The sequence below is a fragment of the Cariama cristata genome, unplaced genomic scaffold (genome assembly GCF_000690535.1).
Source record: "Cariama cristata isolate BGI_N322 unplaced genomic scaffold, ASM69053v1 scaffold19868, whole genome shotgun sequence".
In the NCBI taxonomy this organism is placed as follows: Eukaryota; Metazoa; Chordata; class Aves; order Cariamiformes; family Cariamidae; genus Cariama; species Cariama cristata.
In genome coordinates, this window is record NW_009629614.1 from 1 (window position 1) to 10,494 (window position 10,494).

At 51.2% G+C, this 10,494-nt stretch overlaps 1 protein-coding gene across 1 annotated transcript; it reads left to right on the top strand.

Moving 5' to 3' along the window:
- Window positions 1–156: 156 nt before the first annotated feature.
- NRBP2 (nuclear receptor binding protein 2) lies at window positions 157–7,823 on the top strand (the record flags this gene model as incomplete). Its single annotated transcript, XM_009705240.1, has 8 exons — window positions 157–289; window positions 467–569; window positions 719–769; window positions 1,149–1,284; window positions 4,375–4,428; window positions 4,886–4,949; window positions 5,869–5,924; window positions 7,755–7,823. Coding segments are annotated over 8 exons (666 nt in total), but the record flags the coding sequence as incomplete, so codon positions are not given.
- Between the last annotated feature and the right edge of the window lie 2,671 nt (window positions 7,824–10,494).

Here is a 10,494-nt window from a genome sequence, read left to right on the forward strand (position 1 = left end):
CCACCCTGCCCTGGGGCTGCCCGCTGGCAGAACAGCCCCTCAGATCTGCTTCCCGGGAAACGCAAGTGTGAGAGGGAGCCGGGGCTGGCAGCAGCGGGGATGAAGCAGGGGAATGTCCTGCTTTGCCTCCAGTTTATGCCTTGCTTTGACCCTCAGGAGTTCATTCTGTCGTGCCTGACCCTCAACCCAGACAAGCGACCGACAGCTAATAACCTGCTCTTCCACCGCGTCCTCTTTGAGGTCCATTCCCTGAAGCTGCTGGCAGCACACTGCTTCATCAACAACCAGTGTGAGTAACCGTGAGACCACCCTGCCCCATTTGAGCTTGCGCTGCTGCCCCAGCAGAGCTGGGGATGTGCAAGAGCCTGGCGAGGACGGCAGTGACTCAGACCTTCCTGGGGTCTGTGCTGCGGAGTCCACGTTACGGGACCTCCCAACTGACAGCCGCTTTCTGCCTTTGCCCTAGATCTGATGCCAGAGAATGTGGTGGAGGAGAAGATAAAGGAACTGGACCTGAACATGGTGATGGCAGAGATCCGGAGAGGGGGTCGGCCTGGAGCACAGTGGAGGTGAGGATGAGCCGAGGAGACTTCAGAGCAGCCGTAGCTCCAGGACTTGCATCCAGGCTGGCGATCCTGGTGTCACGGCATAGTAGTCCTTCACACTGCTCTTCTCTCCTGCCTTCCCCAGTAATCCTCCTGTCCTGTTTCTTTCCCAGGTACTCGGAGGTCTCCTTCCTTGAACTCGACAAATTCTTAGAAGACGTCAGGTGGGTTGAAGGTGGTGCTGGCTGACCTGTAATGTGTCTGCCCAGCTCTGGTCCCCAGTGCCTCTGCCTTCAGCTCCCTGGGCAGCGTGGAGCCAGGGTGAGGGGACGGTGCTGCAGCAGGCGTAGCACATCCCCATGGCACAGCAGAACCTGGTTGTGTGTGACCCCCTCTGCGGTTCCCCCCCGGGGCGAGCAGACCTGGGCTGCAGCGCCAGAGCGAGGGGAGCTCTGTGGCTGCCACCTCCTCACCGTGCTGCCGGCTCTGCCACTCCACGGGCACAGATCCCTGGCCTGGGCCATGGCCGTCCACAGCTGACCTTTGCCAGGGCTGTAAGAGGACAGGGCTCAGCTGTTTGTCCTCCCTCTGTGTCTGTACCAGGAATGGGATTTATCCCCTGATGAACTTCGCTGTTTCCAGACCCCACGCCCTCCCACGTGCACTCTCCCAGCCCCAGGAGGACCCTCAAAAAGCCAAGACTCCCACCCCAGAGCCCTTTGATGTGGAGACCAGGAAGGTAAGGTCAGATCCAGGTGGGGACAGACTCTCCACTGGCAGTAGGTGGACGGTCTCCATTCCTGACACCCTGCTGCAGGAGTGCCTCTCCCTTTAGCCACACACTGAATTCCAGCCCGGGTGAGGGCTGCCCCAGGACTGCCACAGCCCCTTTGGCTGGAGCTAGTGAGGTTCCACTTCACCCGAGACCTTCTGGAGCAGCCCCATGGCCTCCCATTCTTTGGCTCTGCCTTCCCTCCTCGCACGTCCACCGGCAGCTCTGTGGCACGGCGTGTTCTGCGCCTCGTTGCTGGGGTGTAGGTTTGAAATCCCATCGTCGTTTGGTATTGACACTGCATCGGCATGCTGAGATGCCAGCTGAGCTCAGGCCCTGTTCTGCCTGGCACTGCACAGGCGAAACTGCGTGTCCCGACACAGAAGTCGTGGGCAGGAGGGTCATTGCAAGGGGGTTTAGGAACCCCTGAGGGGAGTGGAAGGGGAGCCAGGCAGGGAGGGCAGCAAAGGACGGACACGATGCAAGGGTGTTTGAGCAGAAGTGAAGCCTTCCAAAACCATGGTGTAATCCGTCGCTGAACAGAGCAGACCCCGCCATGGGCATGGGCGGGCTGCCGTCACAGCTCCCCAAAGCCTTCCCTTCTCCAGGCTGAACAAGCCCCTCAGCCTCTTCTCAGAGGGCAAGCACTCCAGCCCGGGGTCATTGTGATGGCCCTCCATTGAACTTGCTCCAGTTCATCAATGCCTTTCTTGTTCTGGCAGCCCAAAATCAGATGCAGTACCTGGAGGTAGTTTAACAAGTGCTGAGTAGAGGGGAATAATTATTTCCCTCTGTATCCTGGCCGTGCCCCAGGACGCTGTTGGCGTCCTGCCTGCTGCCCACCATGACCCCAGAGTCTTTCCTGCCAGCCAGGCCATCCCAGCCCGTGTCCTCGCCAGGGATTATCGCTTCCCAGGGGCAGGAGGTGGCATTTGTCCTTTTGCTGACATGCGTATGAGGAGACAAGGTTGTTGGCCACTGTCATCGGGGCATAGCTCAGGCACGGCACTTCTTACAACGGCTTCTGTCCCCTGCACTGCTGGCCATCGCTGAGAGCGGTCAGAGGAACTCGTCGGACTGTGTGCGCCTCTCTTTCTTAAAAACCCATTTGGTACCTGTTATTTCCCCGTGCGAGTATTTCCCTTTAATGACACTCCTAGTCATTCATCATTAATCACCTACAGCACTGTCTTTGTGTCACCGTGGATGATATGAATGCACTTTCGTACTTGCATTGAATTAGTGTTCAAAATACTACGTAGGGCTAAACCTAATTCTTATTCCTGAAAGATCCCGTGAAATGCCTCCCTTCAAAAAGTAAATCAGCAGTGGTTCCTTCATATGTGCCTGAGAATCAGCTTTCAGTGCACTTAACTTATGCTTTATTCATACTGCTCAGTGCTTATTTTTAGTGAGAGTGCTGCGGTGATCAGTCAGATACATTAGAGAAATGTGAATGTAAACCTACGCAGTTTTGTCTTTTCCCCTCTTTGCATTTGTTATATGCTGCTTTTTCACCTATTGCCCCCAGAAAAGTTCTGCACATGCATTGTCCGTCTGACCAATGCGTTCAATTAGTTCTTACCCAATTTGACAAAGGACTAGTAATCTCAGAAGCCCTGAGTTTCTACAGATTTCATGGGAACTTGCACCAGGACAGACCTGCGAGTCCCAAATGTGTGTAGCTACAATGCAGATTCTGTGTCTCTTCTGGGAGGCACTGGAATACGGATGCTGGATGGATCCAAGGAATTTTTTTTCACGGTGAGGGTGGTTAAACAGTGGACCAGGGGCTAAGAGAGGTTATGGAATCTCCTTGGAGGTTTTCAAAACCCAAGAGCTCTAAACAGCCTGGTCTGAATTCACTGTTTGTCTTGTTTTGAGCGGGGGCTTGGACTAGAGACCTCCTGATGTCCCTTCCCACCTCAGTGATTCTTTGATCACAGGAATCAGGTGGAGAGAGGTGGGGAGCAGGTGGCAACAATGCACTCAAATGTCACCAGCCTTCTCTTTGATGGTGTCTGCAGGATGCTGCACAGTTCAGTGTAATTCAGTATATAAAGCAGCATGTGGCCAGACAGTGCGCTGGCATCGCTCGGTGTAATAACAGCCACGCTGCTCGGCTCTTCTTGGAGAAACGGATGGCCTGGAGATGATCAAGGTCAGAGGAGAGCGAGTTTCCTAACTGAGAGCGATACATGCCCGGTGATGTTTGTCATAGGGAGGAGCTGTAGGAGAGGGGTCCTGGGTCAGAGGAGAGAACAAGCACTTCACTCACCTCTGAGCATAAGCTTGAAATCGAGGAATATAACTGAAATGCTGCATTAAACTCTGCGTGGAACAGGGATGTGGATTCCTCACTTGGTTTCCTGTCTTTTGGGCTGACCGATCGCATGCTCTCTCTGGCTCTTCTCTGCCCAGACAGCAGGACTTCTGGTCTCAACCATTTTCGTGGGAACCTGAAGCTGACATATTGAAGCTTGAAGCTGACCCGGTTCCTTCATAGGAACTTGAAGCTAACATAGTAATAAAATGCCATATTTGTCTAACACATTTGAATATTCTGTGATGCAATGTGGCGTTTCCAAAAGAAAATCCGTATGTCATTTTAATAATATTCAAGATTCTGGTTTTGCTCTTTTGTCTGATTTAAGGATCGGTCATCCCAGAAGGACATGAACAAGTACAATATTAAAACGTAACCAAGCCTTTGGGAAGAGCTCTAGGGGAAGCCTACCCTTGGCAAATGGAGCAGAAGAATTCATCCTGGTTGTAAAGTTTTCCCAGAACCGCGCCTTGCGCAGGGCTCCCTTCCCACCTCTCCGTCAGCTGGCAATGGCCGTGGTTCGTAGCTGGATACCGGACTAAATTAACCCTCAGCTGCTCCACCTGGACAATTCCTAGAAATGTGGGCAGAAGTGGAAGGTCAGGCTGGCAGCTGGAGTTAAGGAGGTTAAGTAGGAATTTGAAAGTCATGCCTGGAGAGCAGAGGTAAAGCAGGCCTGGGGGAGCCAGAGGGACCGTGTCCAAGCTGATGTGGGTTTTGCCCTCTTCTAGGTGGTGCAAATGCAGTGTAACATGGAGCTGAATGAAGACAAGACCCAGTGGCACGTAAGTATTCAGCTCCTATTCTACACGAGGCACTGGGGCAAGACCTGCTCTCTGTACCCATCTCTGCCATCTGACCGGGAAAAAGTTTGGTCTCGGCTAGTTTGCTGCAGTACCCAAAGGACTTACTCATGTCCCTTTATAATAAAAGAAGCCCAAAGAAGACCGAAGCCACCAGCTGCCTCTGGCTGCAGGACAGGAAGATCTTGGTATCTTTCTCTGGACATCTTTTAAATCTACTTCTTTCTAGTTTAACCGTAGCAGGTGAGCCGTAACTGTTGAGAGAACATTCCTCTAGGACACTCAAACTACCCTGCCAAAGACATCCAGCATCTCGGCAGTCGCCGGCATCCTCCCTGCTCACCACTGCCGGCAGTTTCTAGTGCTGACGGAAGAGTCAGTGCCGTTCTCTCTCACGGAGACACTGGTGTTTGTAAAGAGCACTCTCTTCTTTCTGCAGCTTACTCTTCTGCTGATCCTGGAGGACAAATTGCACCGACAGTTGAGCTACGACTTGCTGCCCAGTAGGTTTACTTGCAAGTAAATTTTTTGTGTGTGAATGCAGAAGTATTGCCTGGTGGCCCTGGTCAGGTTTAGGCTCGGATTGTGTTAGACACTGATGGTGTTTACAGCCAGCTTTTCTTTCCTTCTTGTACTGGGAGAGCAGACTAAACCCTAGTATCTATGTGGTACCCGTTCTTGTCCGCGCCGACCCTGAGCTCGCGGCCTCTGGCATGTGGTGGTAACCTCCACGCTAAAGTGAACGTTGGGAGTCCAGTGAGTGGCCAGCAAGACCCTGCATCTCACCCTGGGACGTGTGGCATGCAGTTCTCGGGGTAACACCAGTGAGGTCTTCCCTCCTTCCCAACACTGGTGCAGTCTCCGCAATTCCTTCCAAAGGAGAAGGTGGGCTCTCCCCTGAGGGAGCCCCGCGGCTCTGGGGAAGGGTGCTTCTCCGCCGAGAAGGTCCAGCCCAGCAGGCTCCTTCCTAAAACACACAGGAGCCTTCGGGAGGCCATGCAGCTGCAGTCCCTCGACTAAAGCGTGACGCTTGGAAATCAGTGCTTGGGACTTGCTGCTTCACCAGCTCCTCGTGTTTTTCTGCCTACAGGTAGTGGCCTGCCTGCTCTTCACGCTGAGCCAAAACAAGCAAAAAAAAGTCAGGCACTTTGCCAAGACTATTGTGCTTTGTGTGATCTGGGACTGGAGCTCCCTCCTGCCCGGTACCTCGCTCGGCTCCAGTTCAGTGCCCACCTCTGAGCTGTGTGCCCCAGGGTCACTTAGCAGTTCCTTAGCCGCCCAAAGGTATACAGCATCTGCCCCTAAAGCGTAACGAAGCGTCGGGCAGGTGTGCTGTGGGCTGGGATAGGGGCACTTCAGGGGTGGAGGAGGCACCAAGAGATGCACGAACGTTCACGTTCTCACCGTTCCTTGTCTCTGCAGCTGATAACTCCAAGGACTTGGCCACGGAGCTGGTGCACTATGGATTCATCCACGAGGTAAGCCTCCGCGCCACCCCTCCCCACCGCAGTCGTGCACGCGCCGTGCTACTGCAGTCCCCAAATCCGTGTGACGCCTCGTGCCGCAGAGGAACGAGAGCTCCTGCCTTCCCCATCTGGCAGCCAGAGAGGGGTCGCAGGGGCCAGCCCCTCGCAGTCAGTGACGCTTCCTTTTTTCCTTGGGTTTTTTTCCTCCATACTTTGCTCATGCCTAACTCCAGGTAGCTGTTCCGAGGGGACAGCCGTATTGCGACGGCAGGGTTAATTACATCAACCTCGGAGTGTGAGAGCCAGAGGAGTGCCAAGGGAAGGACGCAGAGGCCCCCTCTCCCCTCTCCCAGAGGAATTGTCGCGGCTCTTAATGCACTTTGCAGATTTCTGCCTGCCCCAGCATCGCACTGCCAGGCTCTCCCTTAGGCGTTTGCAGACAGTCCCAAGAAAGAATTCAGAGCAGCCCCGTCACTCAGACTACCAGGCAGCGTAGCCTCGAGGAAAGGCAGCATAGAGAGAATTAAAAGTATTTTTATTTTTATTTTGTTCAAGTTAGGAATTCTGGGGCTGTAGGCAAAGTTTGGGCGAATTCCTCATTCTGGATGGTGACATTAGACAAGGAAGGGGTCAGCTTCACTGAGTGAAAAATTTACGTGAGTACACCTGGAAAAAAGTACGTTTAGGTTTTCTTCCTTTCTTCACCTGAGCATGGCGACTGCGCAGCTCGGCACTGACACGCTGCAGTGCTTTCTCCTGTGCTCTGGAAAATCCGTGGCGTTTGGGGCAACCCAGTATGTAGAACATCCCGCACACAGGTCCCTGTTCCACGGACTGCAAATTACCTCTCTCTTTCTTTCTCCTAGGAGATAACCTCCTTTTAACACATCTTCCCCTCTCTAACATCTTCCCTACTCCACAAGTACCGACAACCTTTTCTGTCAGGTGGCATAACTGATTTATACCTCGTTAAACTCGGAGCCTGTATTGACCTTGGAAGTACACTGCTTGTCTCTGACCTGAGGGACTTGTGTACCCAAATGCTCGTTCGCTTTCCCAACTGTAGTGGTTGGTCTAACAAAAGATATCACCTATGCCTTACAAATCCTGTCTTCAAAATCCGAGGTTTTTCTTAAAAGGAAAGGAGTAATTTAGCAGCAGTAGTGACAAAGGAGTGCCTCTTAAGCAGCAAGAAAACAACAGCTGCTGCGTTTTTCATTTCAGTGAGAATTTTGAGTTTATTTCTGGCAATCCCAAAACCCATCTATGATACAAGGTGGGGGTGTTTTGCATCCTTTATATATCATTGTGTACTTCAGTAATTTCTTTCTTAAGGAATAAACATTCTAATTATAGTACAAACCACCTACTCCTGAATGTGTCAGAAAAGAGATTTCTGTACAAAATAGTTGCCAGACCAACAAGAAGTGACATAAATATTAATTTTTGTTAGCAAGTGAGGATATTATAAAACAGATGGCCACAGAAAATAACTTTAGATCCAGCAGTCAGTTAATTAAGTTGAAATTAAATGAAACAAAATAAGCTGGACCTGTTATGTTCCGTCACATTGGAAGCTCCAAAGAACTGTCTGCTCTTTTGCCTCTATATTGCACCTGGCACAAAAAGGCTCCATTGTTGGTTGGTCATTTGGCCTTGTTCAGTAAATATGATAATAATTAGTAGTAATTATCACAATAATTAGCTTGCAAGTTGTTCTCTTCCCATATCAAAACTCAGATGTGAAGTCGGTGGCTTGGGATACGGGATCATGTAAGGAAGGAGACGTCCAAGGTAGCCAAGCCAAATTGATCTGTGGGCATGTTTTTTCTTTTATTTCAGGACGACTGTGAAAAGCTGGCCAACTTCCTGGAAAATGCCTTCCACAAATACCGGTCTCCTCCCTTGTGAGTCACCTCACTGCAGTCTGGGACAGAGTGGTCCCCCTGTACCGCCGGGCAGGGGAAGTGTACCGGACTGGGGGAAACTGCGGGGCTCCTGACCGAACTTCCTCCAGCGGGACTGACCGGGCCACTCGCTCCCGACTGAACCCTTGCAGTCCATGAGAGGTGTATGCCTGAGCTGTGGTGTGGAAAGGCAACAGCAAGTGGAGGAGTAATCGGCAAACACAAGAAATTACAAGTGCATCATGAGAAGTCGGGACCAAGCAGGAGCACATGTTCTGGTCCCCGCTCCTGAAGCAACAAGCCAAAGGGAGTTGTGAGGCGTGGGGGAGTGGGGTAGCACCCCCTGCAGCCCCTTCCCAAAGGTGTTTGTGAAGATGCAAAGCTGCTGCAAGAATCCCCCAAACTGATCGGTTTGCCTCTGGGAATGATAAGCTTTTTTTTCACTGCAGGTCCCAAAGCTATTTTGCCCCTCTTTGCCAGCTGGTAATACTTGCAGAAGGGAGGAGAGGAGCAGGCTTGGAAAGCTCTGGCGCAGTTTCTGATCTGCCACATTCCATTCTTTATACCCAGTTTCTCCTGTTTGGTTAAGGTTTCCCCAGCACAGATGAGCCACTTGTAATTAGAATTTTACACCTTGGTGTAAGCTGAACAGAGGACTTTGTGAGCTGGATTTGATATGGCATGAGAAGAAATCCCAGAAATCCAAACCTACCAGCTGGATCCAAGTATGTGGATCAGCGGAAACCTCACTGGTGCTGAACAGAACCCTTATTTCCCAGTTTGTCTTATGCCTTCCAAAATCTCACAGCATCTTAAGGGGAAAACCCCTGATGTCGCTTCCTTCCCTGTTTCTCCTGTGGTGTTTGGAACTTCAGTGGTTAGCCTGGAGAAAGGGGCAATCATCTTAGCTGCTGCGCACATCAGGTTCAGTTGGTGAAAAGTGCAAACAGGAATTACTTGTGCTGCAAAAGCCATGCCGTGCTGCTCCATGCCGTTCATGTTGTGCCGTGTGGAACCAGCTGTATCACGTTGTGCTGTGCCGGTGTTCTGCGCTGTGCCGGGTCCTCCGTGTGGAACTGCCTGCGTTACGCTGCCCGCGCTTTGCGGTGTTGTGCCAATTGTATCGTGCCGGGCTGGGTTTGCCGTGCTAGGATGCTATGCTGAGCTGCCAACTTGTGCTTTATTTCCCAGTTGTGCTATGCTGTGCCAACTTTACAAACTGACAAATCAATAAAGCCACTGAAAGTAGCTTCTCTCATCAGAGCACTCCACTCACCAAACCGCTCAATAATTTCTTAGTGACTCTTACAGTTAAACTCAGAAGATGTGAAATAGCTTTCCTGAGTTCAACAGACTTGTCCACAAGGTCAGGCAAATTGGGTAGGGAAGGAATTCAGTGGAGAAACATCATACAGCTGCTTGATTCAGAAATCCCTCTTACTCCAGAACAAGTTTGCACTTGGCTCTGCAAACTGAGAGATTCCTTCATATACCAACCGCTTCATTTCCCTGATGAGCTAGTTAACTCTTCGTTAACACATTTCACCCCACTGAATTCGTTGTTTAACATTGTCACAGCTCAGCTTGGCCAATAGATTTCCCTGCTACTGGCTGTGCTGCGCTCAGCAGTGATGGGTTCATGAACCAGCTACTGCAGGGTCTTTCCAAAGCACGACAGGCTGCTCTCACGGAATCACAGAACAGTTGAAGTTGGATGGGACCACTCGAGATTTCAGGAGGTCCCTTCCCACCTCTGCAATCACCTAGTCCAAGCCCCCTGCTCAAGCAGGGTCAGCTAAAGCACGTTGCCCACAACCACATCCAGTCAGGTTTGAGTATCTCCACAGATGGAGCCTCTCTAGGCACAACCTGTTCCCGTGTTCAACCACTCTCACAGAAAAAAACAATAAACACCACGTTTTTCTACGTTCAAATGGAATTTCCTTTTTCAGTTTGTGCCCACTGCCTCTTGTCACTGGGCACCACTGGGGACAGCCTGGGTCCATCTCCTTTACCAGGTGCATTTGCACACATTGATGAGATCCCCCTGAGCCTGCTCTTCTCCAGGCTGAACAGCCCCAGCACTCTCGGCCTCTCCCACCACAGATGCTGCAATCCCTCCAGCATCTCGGTGGCCCTTCACTAGACTCGCTCCAGAAAGTCCGTGCCTGTCTTGTCCTGGCGTTGTCCGAAAAGCGGATTCGTGCCCAGCGTGCAATAAGGCAATTCCACTCACTCAGGAGAGATATTGTGTTTATTCAGGCCTGGGTACTTGGTGGACCATTCCACAAATCAAGCACACCAACGGCAAGTCACGGTGTTCCTTTTATACACAAAAATCATGGATCAGTATTTTTCCATACGCACCTACTCACTAGATTGGTTAGTGATTGACATATGATTACATAGTAACTTCTGTAACTATCCATGCTCAGGGGAAGGGTCTTCACCTGGGCAAGGGTCTTCTTGACCTGTGGGTGTGATTTTTAGTGTTATAATGAAGGCAGGTTACTACAGGACACCTTAAAAACTAATTTCATTGCCAAGTTAGTTAATGGAATGGTCACTTTGCCAGGTTGTCGTATAACTCATCCATGTTCAGTAGCTTCACACAATCAGTTCCAGGTGCTCCCATCCATTTCCAGGACTTTACATACCCTAACTACCTTCATGAA